At 40.7% G+C, this 23,785-nt stretch overlaps 1 protein-coding gene across 2 annotated transcripts; it reads left to right on the forward strand.

Annotated features, from left to right (window-relative positions):
- Positions 1–3,555: 3,555 nt before the first annotated feature.
- On the forward strand, positions 3,556–23,072 carry crtc1a (CREB regulated transcription coactivator 1a). Of its 2 annotated transcripts, XM_084008032.1 has the most exons (15): positions 3,556–3,745; positions 5,820–5,936; positions 7,637–7,762; positions 8,501–8,562; positions 9,266–9,360; positions 10,029–10,114; positions 10,199–10,239; positions 10,602–10,792; positions 10,973–11,112; positions 11,413–11,496; positions 12,941–13,039; positions 14,390–14,494; positions 16,903–16,986; positions 17,115–17,295; positions 18,196–23,072. In XM_084008032.1, the coding sequence occupies exons 1-15, from the start codon at positions 3,620–3,622 to the stop codon at positions 18,399–18,401; spliced, it is 1,743 nt and encodes a 580-aa protein (XP_083864158.1). In that variant the 5' UTR covers positions 3,556–3,619; the 3' UTR covers positions 18,402–23,072. The 2 variants fall into 2 exon arrangements, with proteins under 2 accessions (XP_083864158.1, XP_083864159.1); XM_084008033.1 differs by lacking the exon at positions 14,390–14,494.
- The last annotated feature ends 713 nt before the right edge of the window (positions 23,073–23,785 follow it).

The following is a 23,785-nucleotide window of genomic DNA, read 5'->3' on the forward strand; positions in this document are numbered from 1 at the left end:
ACCTGACTGGATCGTTGGGTGTTTTGCCTGCTGGGCCAAAAAGTTTCAATTTATCATTTGATCAGAACATAATTCATCTGTGGCTCTTGCATATGTTAAGAGTGGACTCAACTGGGTTACCATTAAGATTTGGGACAGAGAAAAAAAATGTCAGCTATTGTTGGAGACACAAAAACGTTGCTATGTTTGGGTGAAAAAATCTGGGTTTACGGAAAGGAAAGGTTTATTTCAATTAAAATGGTAACAGGAACATTATGGAAAAATCTAATCCACATGATGGTGGTCTCAACAATGCACTTTCTATACTTGGTCTTTGGTTTTCCTTCGCTCCACACCACATACACCAACAACCTTCTGTACAGTGCAAATAATTGCGCAAAATAGTGGTTTAGTGGTGAAAAAAAAAAAAAAAAAAGAACCAAGAGAGGAGGCTCTCAGACTTTCAGGTGTTAGTGAGAAAGTGAAGTGAAAGTTTCCCTTTGTGCTGTTCACTACCTCAACCCTCTGAGATGTAGCATCAATGCGGCGTGTTTGCATAAAAGATTAACGTTAACAATATCTGGTCAAGGACAGCTGCAGAACATGGTTTCCCTCATTTTTACAGGCCGTTACAAACAGACTCAACGTCAAGGCTTCCCTCACGAAGGCTTATTCAGCAATAACAGACTCCCTCCATCTGCCCTGGAGTCGCTTCTCTTTCTATGTTACCATGGTTACCTTACAACCAAATTACACTCTCCTGGATGGCAAGGGAAACAGCTCCACTGTGCCTTCAGTGCCTGTAAAGACAACCAAATAGAAACCATCAATGTAGGTGTGGGATTTGGACTCTCAAACCAAATGCTTGAGATGTTTTATGTGCTTTGTGCATTTGAATTTGCATATGTTGCATATATAGGCTATATATATATATATATATATATATAAAGCTCATAGACTGCTTTCTGTTGTGCATGCAGCTGACGGCTGACAAGTGAAATTCCTAATGCAGTGAGGAAAGAAGAGTGGACAGAAAAGGTATTTTCCTCCTGATTGATTTATTATATCATTCATTTCATTTAATTTTGGGAAAGGCTTAACACACGTGGAATAGGCTACTTCTTTCTGGAAAGCAGTGGGATACACTGTTGTGACAGGTTTTATCTTGAGTCAGCAGGGAGGCATACATCTCCAGAGGAGGCCACTTTGCCTGATGTCACTTATATTAAGGCCAATTCAGACAGGGAAGGTAATTCTTTCAATAAAAAAGAAAAAAAGAAGAAGAAAGAAGCCTAAGCTTAATTTAGCTTTAAACACAAACACATCCTCAACTTCCTCACAGCCCACATTTAGGTGTCAAAACGTCTGTGACAGAATCCTCCATCTGGTGCCACTAATAACCGTGTTCTCACAGCCTTGTCACACTGGGTGAGAGCATCTCTACAGAGACTAAAAGTCACTGCCAACAACAACAACAACAACAACAAGAATAATATATCTGTTGTCATGTTAAGTAGTTTTTTTTTTAACACAAATTCTTGTTCAAAAAGTGAAATGTGCGGTTGTTCCGCAGTCCAGATGTGCGGTGCGCCTCCACTACACCCCCGCGCAACGACGTGAGCACGCAAAGCTTCAATGACTCGGCTGCGTCAAGTGGGCCAGAAACAACGGAGTACATACCGGAAACTAGACGATTGCGGCTTCAAAACAAAAGCAGGCTGTATGTTGTCGCAAACCTGCCCAACAACAAATCTGTTTTAGTCAGGCAAAGATGCTATATAAATTAACTATATAATCATATAATTAACATAAAGGTGAGCAGCTGCAGTGTTATCAAGGGCTATCAAGGACACAAGAAATGCAGGGCTTTACTAATGTGAAGTGTTGTGAAGGAGTGAAGGTTGTGATTAACAACACAATGAGCAAACTATAAATATATTTCTCCCATAACAGTACCAGTGAGAGGGCCTTTTGTTTATTTCAGCCTAAACTGCCACACATAACCTCTGGATATTATAATGTCAAACTCTCTTCATCCATCCATTGTAGCTCTCTCTTAAAAATAAATGAAAGACCTTTTTTGTTTAAATCTTTTTATTTATTTTTTTAGTAATGTTAATTGCATCGCTGTTGTTTATTCTCATTCTGTTGACTTTAATTTATTTTCAACATGTTATTGTGAATGAAGCAGGGGCGGATTGGCTCCCGATGGCCAATCCGCAACTGGCCTAGGGCCCACAGCTGTGGCCATTGTGGTTAACATTCTTCGACTTGGGTTTGCCACGCCCCCTTCACCTGTCAATCAGACACTGCCTGCGGCAGAGAGATGCATGTGGCTGCCACGTTTGGCTGTTGGTTTTTAGGAGTGAAACATGATGGAACAGAAAAAACACACAAAACGCAAAGGTGCCACAAAAATCCTTATCCCTAATACCAGTATTAAAGAGAAACATCGCAACAACAAAAAATTAATTGAATGCTGTTTTATTTTTAAGACTCTTGGGAAGACCTACAGTATACCAGTAGATAAGTTTAGTTTGAATATCTTTTTCTTGGTGGTCTAAACAAAAGAGATACTGAAGAAGGATGATGATTATCTGTGAGAGTATGTTAGTTACTTATACCCCTTTTCCACCAACGCGAACCTAGTTCAGGAACCGGGCCGGTGCCCGTGCTGGTTCGCAGTTGGTTCAACTTGCGAACCGTCTGAGAACCTGTTTGCATTTCCACCGGCTAGAGAGCCCAGAGAGCCACGTCATTACGTCACTGTATACATCTGAGGGGACCCGCAGCGCTAATTTCTAACAATAAAATACACAAAATACTAAAATCACAACATTTTTTAAAGTGTAGAACAGTGTGTGATCAATAGATCGGAGTGTTTGATGTTTAGTCATCTGCAGGTTGGACCTCCGTTCAATATCGCCGATGTCCGACAGCCCTACAAACACAAACCAGAGAACAGCGGTTTAATCACAAACGTGTCCACAACGCTGCAAACACAGATGTTAAGTCACGTTGGTAGTTGGTAACGTTTAGTGAGCCAACGGCAGTCAGAAAGTGGCATGCTAACGTTGTTGTTAGCAATATCATGCTAGCTTTGCAGTAATGATCTATTAACATCTGTTAAAATCACAGATGCCACTAAGTTTGTATCTTACATATATGGCATAATTAATTTACGGCTAATTGGTGTTATATTTAACTCAAAAACGAATTTAATTGTTTTCTAATTTTTTTTGCCTGGGAAATATGGTTTAATATGACGTTAAAATGCGTGATTTTTTTTTCAAATACTGTGATTTTTTTTGCCACAGCTGCCTCCCCATTCCCGCCCCCTGTAGAGGGGGCCAATAAGGAACACATTCCCAGGCCGCTTTTTTGCCCCAGTCCGCCCCTGGAATGAAGCATGCCAAACCAAAGAGACCAAAACAAAGCAGGTACATGTTTACCAGCAGCATTGCTGGTTTATTAAATTGGTTACGGTGGTCAGAAACCTCTTAACACAACTTTACATCTCTGCTCCTCCGTGGTGTGTTTTGTTTTGCTCACTTCGTCCTCTCTAACCGGAAGTGGCGCGTGCTCGTCGCGTGCCTCTTGACTCTGACCATTGAGGGAAAACGGAGCAGAAGAGCGAAACATGGCGACTTCGAACAATCCGCGGAAATTCAGCGAGAAAATCGCTTTGCATAACCAGAAGCAGGCGGAGGAGACGGCCGCGTTTGAAGAAGTGATGAAGGACCTCAGCATTACCCGGGCGGCGAGGGTAACGACCACACTTTTTTTTTACACCCCTCTTTCCCTCTCCTCCCGCCTCTTCTTCGTTTGTTTTCAGCGAGCTGTCAAATAATTGTGCATTTGTCGCGCGGAGCCGCACGCAGCCTGGGCAGTGGAGGTAAACAATAACAAACGACGCCTCCTGCCAGCTGTGGCCCCTTTTTCTCCCGCGGATGACGACCAGCAGAGGTGGCAGGAGCTAACAGTCCTGTAGCGTACATATCGGGGACAGGGACCCTCGTCCGAAAAAGTTATTCATTTTTTTTTGTCCCACGCAAGTGGAAAGCAAAGGGGCGTGCACGCGGATCTGACAGCCCGCGTCCGACTGCAGCGAGGATTCTCCCATCGTCTCTGCTGTTGAGGCGAACCGACTAATCGATGTTATCCACTACCATAGTGATATGTATTCTGTAATGTTAAATAATCGATGGTGTGCTGTGTGTGGGGCGTACGTGGTGGTGATATACGGTGAGGTGCTCGTGACTTGTAAACTTGTCTGACAGGTCTTCAGGCCCGCGCGCACCGCAACATGATAGACGGACATAAACAGCAAAGATGAAGGCAGGCAGATTATGTGGAAATTAAACCACATACAGCGCAGGCCTCCAAAATAAATCCTTCGGAGGCAGGGCTTCAGTGGTGACTGCTGCTGCTGCTGCTGCTGCTGGGCGAGAGCATGATGGGTAGACAGACTACAACTATACGGTCAACATGGAGCTAATGCAGCTTGTTGTGTGCCTTCACTGTCAATAGGAGAAGAATGTGCAAACACAAATCTGCATGTGTTGTCATCCTATATATGGAGCTGCTACAGGATTCTCTCTCTGATGACGAGGCTATAATATATTGCACAACTCTTCCTCGAGGTCTTTTCCACAAAAGGCACTTTGATTTGACACCATAGGCAAAGCACAGGTGTAAAATAATACAGTTAATTATGACACCTGTGCTTTTCCTACAATGTGATGTCAAAATGTCCTGTTTATGCAGAATTAGCATATCTGTGGATTTATCCCTGATTAATGACTAAAATTGCACTTTATTTGTGTAATGATGACTCCGTTGGGTCAGAATGACCATGTTGTTATTGATGTGGAGACATACTGGCTCATCTTGAGTGATTTTGTTTGTTTTTTTTAGATTTTATTTTTCATTGAATGCGTCGACAAATAGCAGGAAGCTCTAGCCAAAGTTAGACTTGTGTGAAGTGGGCCTCCGGTTTAGAGTTTCATCCCTTTCACCCCTCTCTCTCCCCTCCAGCCGCGTTCCGCCTCTCTTCTTTCTCTACTCGTCTGGCCCCTGTTGAAAAGATTTGGATTGTCTTCTTCCTGATCCTGAAATGTTCCAATAAGTAATCCTTTGTCAACAGAGCATAGCTACAAAATGCGGTTAAAGAGATGCACTGTGAGGTCGGAGGCTTATCAAAAGTAATGCAGCCGTAGTAAATGTTATTATTAGATTTTCTGCCCTGCCAACAGTGAGCAGTGGGCTTGCATGAGACAATTTAATTGACCGGTTATAGGTTCTCGAATGGGAGATGGAACTGGAGGTTGTTTGGAAATAAACACGGTTTTAAGGCTTGAACGAGTTTGCTTTTGGAAAATGCGGCTGAATCATCCCGTCTTTACTTACCACCTGACGTGTCTCATCTTTTCACATGTAAAAGTGTCTAAATTCACACTGCAGTGCTGTGGGGACTGCTGCAAATGTAGAAGCTTACATCAAACTATGCCAGACAGGCGCGAACAGGTGAAGAAGAAAAAAATCAATAAGCATGGGCGTTTCAGTGTTGCTGTCTCTAGAATCATTCGCTCATTTACAAGTACAAGTACTGGGGTTGGATCGCTATAACGGTGGATAAATATCCCTTTTGCAGCTTTCTTTTTGCTGTCATTATTGATGCTATTATTGATTGTTGTTGTAGGCCTGTGGTGAGTTTAGTGCCACTTCATTGTTTTTCTGTTGCTGGAGCCTGAACATGCATTGACTGAGAAACAGCCATATTTACTCCTCTTGTAAAGTTCACACAACGGCCTCTCGTCTTACCGCTGTTCTGCTTCCAGTTACAGTTGCAGAAAACTCAGTACTTGCAGCTGGGACCGAACCGTGGCCAGTACTATGGAGGATCTCTGCCAAATGTCAATCAGATTGGAAACAGCACTATGGATATGCCTTTTCAGGTGAGGGACTGTTTGCATTCATTTATTTTTCTATCTTTTCAACAACAATCGAAACACCGTTTGAGTACTGGATTTGCTTTGAATGTTGGCGAAGGAGCATTCCATTTCTACCAGGACCTGTTATCCATTATCTCTGTGGCCGGGTAACATCCTGCAATATTTATTCAACCTGTAGCTGCTCTATAAAAATGTTTACATTTGCTTTTTTAAGCAGCTGGTTAATGAGATCCTTGTTTCCTGGGTTAAACACTCTGCTCCAAAGGAGATGCATACTCCCTGTTTACATATGTAAGCAACAAGAGGACTTTGTTTACGATTAATAGCAGAAGGCAAAGTAAATAGACCAACCCACAGTCTACATGAGTTCTCTGTTGTACTTTAGTATAGAGGATTTCTAGCTCCTCTACAGAGCTCTATGGCAAAATAACAAACACTGTAATCAACATTATGGTGTTATTGATATGTATGAGATAAAGCAATGGTGTGCTAGCATACAAAACTAAACCGGCTATATTTTCTGTGGAAGGAGTCCCTCAACACACAAACATGGGTGGGAAACACAATGTCCTTGCTTTTTATTTTCTGAAGTTGTGTCAAAGACAGAACTGTTACCACAATTTATTTTTATTAGGTTTGTGTGGGGAAATAATGATGTTATGTTAATTCGAAATGACAAATGAACAGTGGTATGTTCTAAATGGGCCGTGGGGGAATTTTGAAGTTGTGTAATAATGAATCTTCTTTAAAAAAATGAGGTTGTGTCTAATGAAAATTATAGGAAATAATTGGGAATGTGTTCCTTGTTGTAGTGTCTCTTCATGATGTCCACACGCACAAGCTGGGAATCACGCTAACTTATTCTTTCACATTTTTTATTTTTCTGTGTGATGACGGCCATGTTGTCAACTCTGCCAGTCTGTTTCTTTGTTTTTCTTTTTTTCAGTCAAAATGCACTTGAAACAATCTCTTGCTTTAAGCACCCAAAAGTATTGAAGCTTAACATCAAAATATGTAATTTCCAACCTTTGCCCTAAATATCCATTTTCCATTCTATCCTTAAATGTATATGATATATTGCTATGACATGCATGCAACAGAAATATGATGCTCTGTTAAGGTTAAATGTGACTGAAACGCTCCAATTGACATCCAAGCAGGGGAAGTACTTATTTGGACGTTTCCGCAGATGGAGCATGGTGTGACTTAACGCTGTTGTTTCCCCATCAAAGCTCAGTTCCTCCACGAATCAGCTGATGAATGATGGCCCATGCAATTATTTCTCAAAAAAAAAAACTTCAAGAAACTCATGTGGACAGAATGGAACGGGCACCTCCCAGATCTTCATTTTTACTTTCACAGGCATTTTCCAATTTTCCGCTGTCATTTTTGCCCCGAGCTCCAATGGCTTTCATCCCTGTTCTGCATGCAGCTCATTTGATGCCGGAGCTCAGATCACAGGTTTATACTCTGTGGGCCAAGGACAGTGGAACTGGCGCTAGGCTACATGAACTGATTTTTTTTTTCTCTTTTTTTTAATTAATGACTTCAAAGCTCAAGATAGGATTTAGTTGTTTTTGCATTTAATATTCAGCCCTGTCCAATACAGCAGACTGAACACACAAAGAAGAATACTTGTAACTGGAGTGTAATGCTCATACTTTGATCAATTAATTCTATTTTTTTCTGCCTTTATTTGTCAGAATTCAGGGCTGGACTTGAATAGGTCAACGCGTCACCACGGGCTCGTAGACAGAGTCTACCGGGACCGAAACCGCATCACATCACCCCACCAGAAACCCCTGTCCGTGGACAAACATGGACGCCAGATATCCTTTAAAACCCTCCATTTGTTATGCTGATCACGTCGATACTGAGGTTAGATACCGTCTTTGAGGTGGAAAGCTGTTGAATCTATACCCACATACTGCAGGAGTTTTAATTATTCTGGTTGATGATTCTTCGTAGTGTACAAGCAAGAATAATAAAGATGGAAGCTGTCCCGTCCTCACATTAGCTTTAGGGAGACGTTAATCACACTGTGCACGCCCACGCGGTCCAGAGGTCTAATCAGGTAACGGGAGTGAAAACACCTGGGGGGGGATTTGCAGGGCCTTCGCTCTCATTACTGCGCTGTAGAATTAGGTTTATCCAAGTCTGTGGGTTGACTGTGTGACATTTCATCAAGATAACCAGCAGGTGCTCGCTGTGCAAATTGAAGTCAAAAATATGAAGCAGAGCTCATACAATTTTAGACTTTTTTTTTTTATTCCAGTGACACACATTAAATGTAGCTCTTGGATGTAACAGATGTGTCGATGTGGAATTATTGAACCTGTAATGAATTATGATTCTGTCTGTAATAAGCATGTAGAATGAGCCAGTCGGGATTGTAGATTAAGTCCAGATAAGTGTCGGATTGTGATGTTAAAACTCGCCGTTCATTATCCCTCACTTTTGTCACGTTCTGCTTGATTTTATCTCCCTGCGTTGAAATGTTTCACAGGACTGAATGCTTTCGATGTGCCAAAGACTCTCCAGCTGTATTTTCTTAACCTGCCTCTCACATTGACAGCTGTCCATATGGTTCAGTATATCTGTCACCGCCACCTGATACCAGCTGGAGGAGGTAAGACGGCATGCGGAATACAGGTCCCACATGACTGTTTATCCTCCTGTTTACTCCTTTAATAATGATCGTCATAAACACTAATTATTCTGACTTATACCACGCTGCTTTGCGTTGTCTGTATTGCATTATTTCCTGGATGGTAGAACACGCAGGGTCCAATCAGCACAAGACACAATGGGAACATAATAATAATCCTAACTGCTTCATCGCACATTTAGTGACTTCAAAATTTTCATCATAAACCATTCAAAATAATACAGGATGACGCATCAGATTATTTTAGATCATTGTGCTAAAAATCTTTGATATAATGTCTAAAGTGTGTTGATGATTGTTGGCTTATAATATTATTAAAAAAATTATATGAATTTATGTTGCATACTTTTTGCTTGTTTCTTTACGTTTCTTGATTATATAACTTCATGTTTTCTGAGGTGAGATTCTTGCTATTTGTTTGTTTCTTTAAATCCTTCCAAAATCTTAGTTAATAATTATCAAAAGAGTTGGCCATTATTTTTCTGCCTATGGACTAATTGATTAGTCAACTAGTCCTGGTTCAATGGTAATTATTTGTCTGTGCTGTACAGCATGGTGTATGAGTGATGAGTCGGGTCTTTGCTCTACAACAGACCCTATGTCTTCCTTAGATTTTACAATTCGTTGTGCTGTGTCATTTCTTTTTTTAATTCTTGTGCCGCAGGACAAACTCTGACTCAGCACTGCACCAGAGCACATTAACTCCTGCCCAGCAGGCCTCTTTCACTGGAGGATCACAGGAGCTCCAGCCAAAAAGAGGTACGCATTATCTCAACATGTTCTTTTTTTAAGGAGGAACTTTCAAGAAGTCAGTTTACATGGAAACCCGCCCAGTAAATTCATGAAATACTGACCAGTACATGGAGATAAGTGTAATACTGTGTTACAGTAAGCTCATATAGTATCCAGTTAACACATACCGTATAAACAGGTTTGCTTTTTAATCCGACTGCTCTGGTGTTTTCCCTCTATTATCTGCTGTAGGGACAGTAGGTGGTGGGCGGCCCTGCTTTCTTATAAGCCTATTCTTTTTTTTTGGTTTTATTTTTTTGGTTCAGTCGAGTGCCCTCCAACGTGTAATAAAAGGGTCTGAATCTGGCTCTGAAGGCAGAGGAGGAAATGACTGCTGAGAAGACGGAGTGCATCCAAGTGTCTGATGAATTTTACTGCTAATGGATGATATTTTTAGTATTTTAGTTTGAGGAGCAGTTTGGTTGAGTTTGAATAAATCACTCTGATCCATTATTGCCATTCTTATCTTTTTTGCTTTTTTTTCATCTTAATGCTTTTTCTATTGCATTTAAATATCACTTATCATATTAACCGAGGACATTGGGGGCTGTGATTGTTATGAGCTCAAACATTCTGGACATTTGTAAACCCGGGAGACTTAGGACATGTATTTGTTGTCTCTCCTTCTCCCCCAGTTCTCTTGCTCACTGTGCCAGGAGCTGAAGCAATTAAACAGGAGGATGATGAAGACGGACAAAACCAGAACTGGGAGTGCAAAAAGGTGGAACACATACATATTCATCTATCAGTTTTTATCTGTGGTCTTCATAATACTCCAGTTTTTTTTATTTATTTTTCTCTATAGAACATTTCAAGGTCTAAGCCTGGCAAAGTTCCAGGGATCCAGTGAGTATTTTATTGTTTTTCTTTGTGTGGAACTGGTGTGAGGAAATGTTTCCTACGGTATTTAAGCTTAAACTTAAAGTGCACATTTACGGATGAACACAACAGAGCTTTAGATTGAAGCCATCTGACTGCAGTTAAACATCATTTTCATTTACTCTGCCAGAGAAATAAGTGTGTGCAGCCAAAGCATTTGCAAAAAGTACCGATGGCCAAATATCTCTGGAGTTGTTTGTATTGGAAAACATTCCCAAGCTCAGTGATAAGAAGCCCAGTGTTTAGGTTTCTGTGCCTACATTTCGTCATCGAAATCAGCCAGCTGGGTGTGACAAGTTGTGTTAACTGCACCCATCTGTTGTCTGCAGCATATTCCCGTCTCCGGACCAGCAGCTGATCGCCTCACTAAAACCAGCAACCTACAACACGGGCGGTTCTCTTCCGGACCTGACCAACATCCAGTTTCCTCCTCCGCTGCCCACGCCGCTCGACTTAGATGATGCGGCGGTCGCCTCGTTCGGCTCCTCCGACAGCACACAGGCCCTGGCAAACACGCAAGGTAACACCGCCAACAGCGGCCCGCTCACGTTGAACACCGAAAACAGTCTCAGAGAGAGTGAAGGATATTAATTAGTTTTATTCGTTCAACATTTAGCACTCTCTGGTGCCAGTTTCTCCATGACTTTGTGTGTGCTTTTCAAACCCTCTTTACTTGTGTCGTTTTCTGTGTACTGGGTAGGAGTGAACACCTCTCAGCCCACAGTAACCATGGAAATGCAGCCTGGGCAGCACAACATGGTTCCTCTCATCCTAAATGACTCCCACCAGCACCAGAACCTGCAGCTCTCCCCGACATCTCCACCTCTGTCTCTGTCTCAGGTGCAGCCATGACCTCAGCTTTCCTTACAAAAGCAATCATGCGAGCTCATTATTTCAATTTATGGTCATTTATGTTCCACAATCCCTGACGATTCAAAATGACACCTGCTGTGTTAGGGTTATGTTTGTGGTGTAAAAATGCCAAGAATACGCTATTTGTCAGTAGGTTTGTATTAAATAATTGGTTTTATAGATTGATTTGTGGCTTATAAAGGGGAAATCAGTCATTTAAGCAGGGATAAATGAATTTCTCATAAGGCGTCAGAACCTCATGTCTTATGTGTTGCTGTGCTCCACAAGGCGGCCATCAACGCCATGAACCTTGAGCAGCAGCTGTCCCAGTATGCCTTCTTCAACCAGCAGCCGTCGTCCCAGACCCACCAGGTGAGTTTCCCTCCGGTTCTCGATCCATCAGATCCTTCAGATCCTTCAGCCTTGCAATCACAACTATTCAACTCAACTCCTCTGTGAATTACGTGCAAGAGTGTTTGTACAATTATTGCAGTATTTATGCAAAGTGGTTACATTGGAACACTTGATTTTACCAATCACTGCTGTTCAAAAAACAGTCCATTTGGAGACTAAGTCCAAAGGGTTTGAAGTCTAAAAGGTCATCTTCTTTGTAAATCTGTTCATGCTTATGGGATTTTATTAACCCCAATGTAGATCTCAACTCTAAATCCAGCAAGCTTTCAATAGTTGGAACAGCATCCAGATGTGAGCAGAATGAATAAATCAGTGAAATAAACAACATCTGGGGAAAATATATCCTGTATATCAGGCTCTTTGTTCTTAATGAAAGCGAAGTGACCTTCAGTTATTTTTTTCAGTTGTATTAGTTTTATTCATCTGAGGAAAGGGAACATTTTATTCCAGAAAATACTACCTTAAATACATTTATAGACATTTAGTCTCAAACTACCAGCATGGCACAGACCTAGAACATATTTCTTCATTCTGGTTTAGTTGTGGTTGAACATATAAATATATAAATCGACAGCTGCGTATGAATGCAGAATCAGTAGACAACCGGACAAGATTTTGGTATGGGAAGCATTGCGGTTTCCATTTGTCGTCTCAGTAGTGTTGACCAATCGCATATGAGCAGGCTTTGGTTGAAAGGGGAGAGTAAATGAGGCGGGACGCATTAGCTGAAAATGAAATCTCAAAACCCACCAGCTACCAGTCTGATGTTGATATTGCTTTTTATTATGCATATAATCGTTTATAGAGATGAGCCGTGGCCATTACGACCCCCAAAAATATTGTCCGTTCTCCCCAGAGGTTACATCGTCATCAGGCCGATAGCTGATGGGTTCTGAGATTGGAGGAGACAAAACTGTGTTACCGTCTCTCCGTCGATGATTGCACTAGAGTTCCCACCAGAGAACATTTTAAAAGTAAAAGCAAATATATATCTTCTAATTAAGATTTTGCAACGCAGATCCATCAACTTACCACAGCAATGTGTCCTCAGATCCCAGAACACTTCACTTCCTGCAGAAAACTCCTTTGAAGAAATTTGCTCTGATGTAGAGAAACAGCAGATCATGAATAATGAAATAATGATTCAACCGTGGTTTGTTGATTAGGTCATGAGTAAAAGAATGAGGCCTCTATGATGTATTATTCTGAGTTAAGTTAAGTGTTCTTAATAGAGTTATTAATATTTTGTGCAGAAAAAATGCCATGGTCATATTTGATGTTTATGTTGATACAAACACATATCAGCCAACATCCTATAAAAACAGATAGTGATGTGCTTAATGTGTGATATTAAATAATACTTGACAATGTCTGTCTTATGACCCCACTCTTGATTCTCCAGCAGACAGGTCTGGTCCAGCTGGCGTCCTCCATGAACTCCTGCTCTACGTCAGACAACCAGACGTCCTCCCAAGACAACATGACCATGGACATGAACACGGTGAGCGGTGGACGCGTCCGTCTGCATCACATGAGTGTAGCGCAGCGATGACGGGTTTGTCCTGGCTGGTTCGCACGTCTTTTCTCAGACGCCATCGATGTGCGGGTCTCGACGACTCCGCCTCGTTAAAGTATTTAGACTCCTTGATAACATGTATTTTGTTGTGATACACATTTTTCATGGGAAGTCTTGAGTGACGAAACATGATGTTTTTTTTATTTACACTGGCATAATTGATATATTTTTTCGCACATGAAGAAGATAAAAGCTCTCACATTAAAAACATCAAGGGGTCTAAATGCTTTGGCGAGGCACGGCGTGTCCTTCAGATCTTGGCTCTCGCTGCTCCTATTCTGCTGCAGTGCGATGCGTTTGGATAACCGCAGAAATTACAAAGTGGCCTGCATTCTCTCGGTCTCAGAGATTGCAGCGTGAGGTCAAGTGAAGCATCGTGAGGAAACGCATCAAGACACCAGCTTAGAGCTAATATTCTGTTGATTTAACCACAAATACCAAACTCTCCCAGCCTGTATATTAAGTACTAGTTTGTTTTGAGAGGTGGTTTTTAGATGTTTACCTCCATTTCTAAGCTGTAGGTTGGAGGTCAGAAGCAAATCCAGTTACAGGAAGATAATGGAAAATACTCATTCATATTAATAGATTAGGAATGGAGAGTTTTTAACTCCTGTTTTTGACCAATCAGAGATAATCTCAAGTCCTTTTCTATTAAATCACGTTTATCTGTTATTTATTATAATAGTAACTTTATTTTTTCTTTCCACAGTTATGGTCATGTATTTCTTCAGAGTGTGATCAGAATAGAAATGGTAGTTTTTTTCTGTGCAAATGTTCTTCCTTTGATTTTGTTGGATACGTAGATTGAAAAGAGCAGATATGACAAAACAGAACAAAAGAGTGTCGGCTTTCTCCGATCCTCCACTTTTACATTATTCACTCTCTAAACTTGGATTGCTGGCAACTTTTTTGTTGTCCTAATTAATCCCCTGTAGCTTTCTGTGCTGCTCCCCGGTCTTTTTCAGTATCATTAATGCACCGATGTGACTCATGGTACTCGGTGGACACTACTGTTACTTTAATTCTGCTGTATCTCAACTTGACATGCTTTACACCCATCAAACAATCAATCATGAATGAATGAATCAATATATATTAGTGAGTCCTCAGGTCAGGGTACCTGCTGTTCATGACTTCCAGCTGAATTGACAGAAATGAACCTGGATGACCTGCAGTGATTTAAGCAACGCTCCATCAGTATCCACTAACACTCACAGACGCCAACAGAGACCCGTCCTCCACTGTGAATAACTCAACCGTATCCTCTTGTATCAGGCCTCCACCCTCCAACAGTACCGCAATAGGGTGGGATCCTCTGCCAATCAGTCTCCAACCTCCCCCGTCTCCAATCAAGGCTTCTCACCCGGAGGCTCGCCTCAAGTAAGGGCGTGTGAACCAGTGAGCTGCTGGCCGGTTCACTCTGTATAAACGTCACCGTCCCCCTACATCCTAGTCCCGTGGTTATCATCGCCCAGTCGGACTCTGTGGCTGCCTCCCTACAGCTGCTTGTACTGTGTTGACATTAGCAGATCTGGGCAAAGAGAGAGAAAAAACAACGCTTTGTCCAAACAACAAACAAATCATAGTAGGTTATTAGATATTTAATTATTAACCGATTTACTTAAATGTTGAAATCTCATTAAAAGAACATACACTAAAATCAATATGCTTTACAGTAGACACGTTTCACAGCTGACACTTTAATGTGTCATAGCAGGAAGTTCACAAGTGTTTTCTCTCAGTGGAGGTTTCCCTCACCGATTATTGTTATTGATTACCCCGATAAAAAGGAAGCAGAGCCAAATATTGGCAAAGATTTCAGGAAACATTCTTGGAGGTATAAGAAACAAAAATAGAAAAATGGCATATCACCATTCCCAAATTTGAAAACCAAGTCATTTATGATTCGATTTATGATCCTATGAAGTAGTCCATGTTTTGCCCAGATCTGACCACCAGTCTCTTTAAACACTCGTGTCCTTGGTGTGTTATGTAGCTGTTGTCCTCTCCTTCTCTGCTGCTTTTGTGGTATTTGCATTGCATCTCCTACGTTTCCTCCACAGTCTTGCTATATATAAGAAGAGTCTTTTTGTGTTCATCAGGTCTTTGTTGTGGTTTTTTTGTGATTTTGCACCAGCATGGAGATTTAAGGTAGCGTGGAGATGGTCGTCCCACCGCCTTCAAGCGTTATTCCTCTGAGTAGAAGCTGCTAATCATTCCCATGGTCGAATCTCAAACAAACTGAACCTTGCCTGCAGGGCGGTGCGTTGAGATAAACTAAACACACCCAATGTAAACATGGATCAGGGTTGTAAATCCGCATCAGACTCCGTACAAGCATTTAGAGATTTGAAACCCTGGCTAACCGCTGAAGAGTTTGTGGGAAACATTCCTGAAAATAAAAACCTCGAATTACAGGTTAAAATGTATATTGAGTGGAGTTTTAGATTCACTACTCAAACAAAGAGTTAGGAAGCGTTTCCAATAAGTGATGTATGACTTTGTGAGTGAAGGAGAAAATGTGGCAAGTGAGTGTTTTGTATGCATTTGTTTGTGCGTGTTTGTCCTGCTGTTTGCTCACCCAGCCCCAGTCCTGACCTGAGCCCAAGTGGCTCAGTCGTCGTGCCGGGGTTATCTGCGGGCTATACCGCATCTGACAGGCTGTGTGCTCTATTATCCTGCTCTGCCCTGTGGGGACATCTGCAGCGCACACAGATAATTTGGTTTTGAGCTAGGAGGAGCACGGCCTGAGAATATGATCCAATTATTTATACATTAAGAGACCGCGATGAAATAGGAGAATTTCTGTCGCTGGTTCAACGAGGACATTCAAGTGAGAGACTTGAAGAGAAAAGGCTCGCACTGGCCGAGTCAGCGGAGAGAGAATAAAGTCACAGAGGGGATTATATTTTCAACGATTCCCTTTATTTCATGTGAATTTCCTCCGCTTTTTTTTCTATTTCTGGTTAATTAAAACTCCAAGGCTTGAACGCAGCAGAGGAAGCTCATATGGAAGGAGCTGCCTTCTCAAAGTCTCTGTCCTTATCTTAAGCTGACTGACTTTTGGCATTTGGTGGTCAGTGGTTAGTGTACACTGCCTTTGGGATGATGGTGTATGTTATGGTTCTTATTTACATAATTAATCAAGTCCCCTTTCTATTTATTCGCCTCTTCATGAATTTAGTCATTTATTTAGTTAGTAGCTGTCTTCATAAAATATGCATGCATTATTTGCCTGTTGATATCGCAGCAAATCCTGTAAATGTTTGCAAATACAGCAGGGACTGATTTAGTTTGTGTTAGTTTGTCTTTCGAAATAGCAGCAAGCTGCAAATTCCTCAGTGGGCCGTCACATGTTTGGTGTCCGTGTCTTCAAACGTCCGTTGAGAATGAAGAAGTTGCTTCTGAACGATGCGTTTCTTCTCCCTCTTACATTCAAGCCTCGGATCACGTTTGAGTTACAGAATCCTTAATGAGAGTGCAGCTTTCTCCTCTCTGCACTAGACACAAATATTGTATCATACACGTACAGAAAGGCTGGACGTGGCTTACTGGCAAACTCAAGTTACTCAACCAGAAGAATTCCTCTTCCAGATGTTGTGAGGTGATTTTAAGCACTTTGTTGCTCCGGCGTTGTTGCTGCTTTGACTGCGTCTTCTTCGTGTTCCACATTTTTCTGTTAAGTGTGAAACTCCTGCCGCCCGGATGAAGTATGTTCATTATGGATGATTTTTTTAAATGTTTTATCAGAGTCTAAATAAACATGTTTGACCTGTTTGTTGTTGCAGCATAACTCCATACTGGGCAGTGTGTTTGCAGATTTCTACGACCAGCAGCTCCCGTCCATTCAGGCCAGCGCTCTCTCACAACAGGTAGAGGCATTTGCATTTAGGGCGTTAGACCCTCAAATCCTAACCGTTTCCTTCCTGCTGTTGGTCTGGAGCTTTTACACGTACAGCGGCGACAGCTGTGATACATTTCTTAATGTTGTGATCGCCAGTTGGAGCAGTTCAACATGATGGAAACCCCCATCAGCTCCGACGGCTTGTATAACCAGACCTCCACCCTCAGCTACTCGCAGGCGCTTATGATGGGTTTGACTGGTGGCCACTGCAGCCTTCAGGACTCGCAGCAGCTGGGCTACAGTAGCCATGGCAACATCCCCAACATCATTCTCACAGGTGCTGCTTCAACATATCATGTAGCTCTTAAGTCTTACAGTAAGTGGCTGTGTTAAAAAAAAAAAAAAAAAGGAAAGAAAAACTTTTGTAGAGATTTCCAAAATCCCCACACCGGAATAATAAAGCTTGTGCTTCATATTTCCTTGTATATCTTGATATGGTGACGGTTTCTCTGACACCGTGACAACAACAAACCTTATCATATATGATTTGATTTGATTTGATTTTTATTTGAAAGGGACCATGTGCAATTAAAAACATAAATGTAAACATTTGATGCATTGCACCAGAGTTAGCCTTAGGCTAATTTGCATCTGCAGTCCCCAGATTCACTGCAGGGCTGTTATAATGCATTAAATTGTACCCGTATGCCCAATAAACTGGCTAAATTTAAATTGCCTGGCATTGTTTTTAATCTGCCTATCATGCAATGGGTGAATAATATATTTGAAGGTCATCTTTAAATGGCAGCAATAGTGTGAGCTGTCAATTACTGGAGAGCAGTGACATATGCCACGTTTTGGCTGCATTCATCAGACTAGACTATAAACTATAAGACACATGCGCCATCCTGAGAGAGCCAAGGAAGTCTGTTAAGAAGACTAAGTACAGAAAGTGGAGGGAGAATCTATATATTAATGGGTTTATATTAACTGTCAAATTGATCATAAGTGACAGCATCAACAAAGGATTTTTCCTCCCCACTGACTTTACCCTTCAGTGGTTTCGTGGAAACAAGCAGTGTCTGTTTTTTTACGGAAACGTGTAATTAAAACGTCAAGCTTCTCAAAGACGATTCTTATGCAATCATAACCCAGACTTGTCAACATGCTGTCTCTTCTTGCTGCCCTTGCTTTCTTTTCATCATCATTTTTGTGTTTGACTTGCTGTCTTGCCCAGTGAGCGGAGAGTCTCCCCCCAGCCTGCCCAAGAACCTGACCGGCTCGCTGTCCACGGACATCAGCTTCGATGTCGACTCCCCGTTCCCGCTGGATGATCTGAAGATCGACCCGCTGACGCTCGATGGCCTGCACATGCTAAATGACCCAGACATGGTCCTTGCTGACCCCGCCACAGAGGACGCTTTTCGCCTCGACCGCCTCTAACCAGGGCCACCGCATGCTCATGCACAGGTGTGTGAACGCTGCTTTCCAGTGAGGAACGGGGAGGGGGGATTTGATCTGAAGGGATAAAAAACCTGGAGGAGCAGATTTCTGGGGCGCGCTGGTCAAGACCTCGCCTGGGCAGAGCATCGATTCCACACTAACCGACCCAATCAAAGCCCACGAGAGAGCTATTTAAAGAAACACCATGCATTAAACAGGTTGGGAAGACAGTCCTCAATCCTTGAAAACCGGGAAGATGGTTTTCGACTGATGACACTCAAGTTATGGGATGAATGAACGTAAAAATGTTTTGATTTATTTAGATCTTGAGAGAGCTTGAGGAAAATATCACGAGGGCAGAAGGAGGCCGGTCTCTTATTCTCCACAATGACTGTCAGAGCAAACGCTTAACAATCTCCAGTAAACCTGTCACACCCCCGTTAACACAGAACAGGTTGATGACTCAGAGGAACTAGTTTACCTTCTCCATGCCAAGCTGGTTGCTCTCAGTAGTGCATTCAGTTTGCATATTTAATTAGTGCCGATCCCGGTGTAGTTTGTCATAGAAACCAAAGTCAGGCCTGGTTTGATTTCCCCCCCCCCCCCCAGATTTCCTCCAAAGTGTTGAGTGACGATGAGTCGTTGTTTTGTTCTTTACAAACTAGTTATTTTCAGGGGAGATGCTGAGTTTTGATTTGACCGTAGTAAATAGCAGCCATCAGTTATGCATGAAATCACAAATCACTGTGCATACTTGTTTTGCCTTAATAGCTTGAAATTTTTGGTTTTCATGCAAAGATGACTATTATGTGAGATGAGAAATAATTCAAGTGTCATTTTGACAGTCTTACAGGTGGTTTGGCCTACATAGTTCACAGTTCCTGTCATTGTATTGTTGAGGTGCGCCGATCTGACATCACTACCGTTTCATCGTTCTTTTTATCCGTTAAGAAATAGACGTTTACAGGCTTGTTTTGTTTTATATTTTACATGTACAGAATGTGATTCGATTTTGCGTAATGGTATCTATGCAAAACTACAGCGATTGGGTTAGGACTGTAAAAGGAAACCGATAAAATGAACCCTTATAAAAGGAAGCCAGGGTGCAAGGTTCTTATAGAATGCACAGTGATGGTTCCATGTTTCATTTCTTTTGATACGTTTGAAAGTCTTTACATTTTTTCCTTTCAGACTAGTACAACATAAAGAGAAAAAAAAATGCTCATACAATCTGTCATACAATAGAGACTCTCCTGGATGACGTAGTGTAGTTGAAATATATATATATTTTTCCAGACAATTGAACTGCCTCTATACTAGAACAGCATTGTTGATGCAATGAGAATGTATTTAGGTCACATCTGTACAGTTGCGTTGTTGCCATCTTGTCATCCTCATTGCCTCTCATATCTAGCCTTTATGTACTGTAGGACCAAATCATTTTTGGCATTTTTTTTTTTTGTTTCTTTGGCAACTACAGTGACACTGAATATCCGTTTCCTGGTCATGCTTTTGTTGTCTGTTAATCGATCTGTTCCGTGTGTCTGCGGCCGTTGGTTCTGCTTTTATATGGCTTCATGCATTTGCTCTTTAAAACACCCTCTTGTGTTTGTCAGTGAAGCATAACTGTGTCTCTTCTCTCATATTGCACTTTATGTATTTATTTAAAAACACTGATTTATGAGAGTTTCTATTCCCTAACCCTATATCCCCCCGTCCCCTGTGACTGTTATGTGCACTGGACCTGTTTGCCCTGTCTTTGGTTAAACCTGCCTTCTTGTAAAAAAAAAAAAGAAATATGAATAAAAAAGCCAAATTGAATTAGAATTATTTTTTAAAAGTCGAATACAGATAGTCTATTTAAAAGAGCTGTTTTTACTTAATCAGTGTATTTTGTTAGATGTCCTCTTTACAGTTTTTCCTAAATTTGGAAAACGTTTGTATTTCGGGACAGTGGTGATCCAAGGCGTGTTGGCCATTTTTCTGTGCTGCAGCTCTTTCAGCTATTGATAGCATTTTTGAGAAAACAGAGCTAAATATACTAGAAAAATATGTATAATTAATCACTGATAAGCAAAATAAATGTTTATTATTAAAATATTTAAAGATGCAGGTACAGTATAGAGTGATTTCTCAGATAAGTCCATTTGAAATCTGCATATTATCACAATATTGTGCCGGGTGGGATGAAACAGTCCCTGAAATGTATTTTATAACAAAAATGTATATTGTAATTCAGTCCAGGTATAGTTCTAATTAAAATGCCCATAAAATTAATATATGTTCCATCTTCTGGAATATTCCGCACTATGAAAAAGGCTATTCTGTAGCTGCAACATTATGTCTGTCATTGTGTGTCAAGGTCCCCCTGTGCCACAATATTCCACCATAAATCTCACATAATGCAAAATCAAAAACGTCAGTTCATGAATGAGTTAAAAAAAAAAAAAAGTTGTTGAGGTTGAAGATCCAACCACACCCCCTCATTTTTTTATACTTGAAAGGAATTTTGGATGCATTACATTACTGGAATTTGAAGCAGTCTCTTTTTGCTTTCCCCCCCATATTTTAAGAATGTTGTGACTGCATGAATATCTATAAACTTTATTTCCTTTGAAGAGTGGAATCAACTTAGTTTGTCAGAATGTTTTGTTTCTCTTGTTTGGTAATATTGTCCTTTGTCTCTTGTTAATTCAGCGTCATGTGTAGGCTAATGTATCTACTAAGCGAAGCCTAAAAGCATCAGAAATATGGTAATCAGCCTTTTATGCACACGTGGAAGCTGTTGTTGGGTACTTTGTTTTACACTGCAATATCCTGTATGTGCTTCTTTTCTGTGCAAAAAAAACCCCACAGAGTTGAATTATGTCATGGTAAATCTAGAATAGCTTTGTATATTGCTGTATGGTAGGAACAATGTTTTTCGTGCTTTATGTGATACGATGTCAAAGTGAGAAAATGCACTGAGAAATACCGTGCTGCAATATGTCATTGTAGCTCTAATATTCTCTGCCGGACCTCAGACTCGAGTCTGACATCGTCGTAGGTCCATTTCCTGTTTTGGTATTTCTTTTTGTGCTCATGTTGATAGCTCTGACTGATGTGTCCCACGTAACTGACACCGTTTTATGCATCCACGTTCAGCTATCCACTGGGATTTTACCAGTGTTTACAGAGAGTGTAAAACAGAGCAATGTTTGTTTTACTCTACATTAAAAAAAAAGTTTTGTTTCATACAGTATCTGGAATAACAGACTACATGTTAGACTACATTTTAGATTTTTAGATTAAACCGTGAATCAGTAATGTAATTTCAATACTATGCCCATAATTATATATATTGTAATTCATTATGTTTATATGAATTTATTATATATCCTTTGGACTTCATTCCTAAGCATTTTGAGACCCTGAAAGCACTTTTTACTTCAATTACAGACTTTTATTTTGCATTAATTCCCCTTCCTATACTTGCTACGAGCAGCTACATGCCATTCGAATGTTTTTTTTTTCACAGAATAGGTACTATTTAGTTTTGTATCAAGTCTGTCATCAGCACTGTATATTCCTTTCTCTTTCAGAGTAAAATCAACAGTTGAACCAGAAAGCCAAAGCTCAAAACAGCCATAAATGAGAAAATACTTAAGACATTTTAGCCTACGAACTGTTGAATCACACCCTCTCTCTCCTTTTGTTTCTCAAAATATTGTCTTGGGGTCCAAACTATTTAATCTATGGATGTATAAATGCATTGGTTACATCATTACAACATTATTCTTGCAGCATAACAAAGAGATGCGACTGACATATCATATCCACTCCCTGAGGAATCTCTTTTCTGCATTATACTGAATTTCAAAGATATCTCAGAAAAGACCTTGACATATTGTATTTTGCTTTAAGTTAAGTATTTAGTTTTACCTTGTTTTTATAAATCTGCTATTTTGTAGTGAATATTACTATATACACATCATCTAGAGAACTAACACACAGTAAGAAATAAAATAAGAAATATCAGATACAAATACTGTACAGTCAGACTATATATAGAGAGAGACATATATGTTGATTGACTTTGTCACGCATCGTGTTAAAACAAACTGAATCAGGAAGATGAAACAGAGTCATAGTCGTTTTCAGTCGCTCAGTGGGTTTACACACATCCATGAATCCTTTGTGTGCATTTTGAGGACAGCCCGCTGCTGGTTCAAGCCTCATACAATGGCAGCTAAATTGTTATACAATGTATTTTGTTTCTGACAACAGTGATACTGTTCCAAACACTGCACATGCATTTTACTGCCGTGAAGGGGAGGGGTGGCACTATACCCTCCTATAGTACACTCGCAGCAACAGGAAACGTTACGCTCATATGCAAAATCTAGCATTCTGCAGCACAGCTTGGCAAGTTGGTACCTTTTTTGAGCTAACCCTTTAAAAAAAAAAAATACGAGTTCAAACCTTGTTCTTCAAATTGTGTGTTTTCTATTTTAGCTGTAAAATCAGACCAAAAGAATCCAAGTTGGCTGTAAATGTGTGCTATATTAAAGATGAAATACGCTTCTGTTTGAACTGTACCTGGTGTATTTTTCTCGTGTGAAGGCTTCCGTCTTTGTATCTTTGCATTATTATTTGTAAATGAAATGAAATGAAAATAAATATATCTGACAAAGCAAAGAGATTTTATTTTTTTAATCTTATTATTGTCAGGTATTATTGTAGGTGAACTGAACTAAAACAGTTACATGATGATGATACAGCTCCCATAACTGGCATAACTCAGACTTTCACACCCACTCCACAGCTTCACGCCCTGCCTTTCCCACTAGGTAAGATTCACGATTAATGTTGCGAATGTTATAATGCTGTATCTATTACTGATAGATTTTAAGCCACTTGAAAATCTTCCAAAACAACTGATTTCCCAAAGAATCAGCCTGGTCATGCTCCCTGCAGTTTGGTGACTCAAACTTAAAAGGCCAAGTGCCCCCACTTCACCATCAGTGATGCCCTCAAATGGCTCAACGGTGTCATAACAACCAATCTGGTCCAGTGATGCAGCGTCTGCTCTTCTAGTTGTTGTTTTTTTGGAAACGTGATGACTCCATCTGCTGGTGGAATGCTGCAATAGAAAGTCGTCCACCTTGATCGTTCAGAATTGTAATATTTTATCACTGTCACTTTCACTATCATGTTAACACTGAATGTTAGCCTCAGAAGTGGCCTTTGGTAATGTTCTAAATGTAATACGGGTGTATAATAGCTGAGATATTTTGCAATATGTGAAGAAAAAAACCCATTTGGCCAAAGGTGGCCTCAAAACAATAATAAGCAACAGATCATATTGTTTCTTCTAGGAAAATTCTATTACAAGCCACTGATAT

The sequence above is a fragment of the Eutrigla gurnardus genome, assembly GCF_963514095.1.
Source record: "Eutrigla gurnardus genome assembly, chromosome: 4".
NCBI lineage: Eukaryota > Metazoa > Chordata > Actinopteri > Perciformes > Triglidae > Eutrigla > Eutrigla gurnardus.

Coding starts and splice junctions, on each gene's coding strand:
- crtc1a (XM_084008032.1), top strand. CDS start 3,620: ATGGCGACTTCGAACAATCCGCGGAAATTCAGCGAGAAAATCGCTTTG. Junction 10,793..10,972: donor GGCCCTGGCAAACACGCAAG/GTAACACCGCCA, acceptor TGTACTGGGTAG/GAGTGAACACCTCTCAGCCC. Junction 11,113..11,412: donor CACCTCTGTCTCTGTCTCAG/GTGCAGCCATGA, acceptor GTGCTCCACAAG/GCGGCCATCAACGCCATGAA.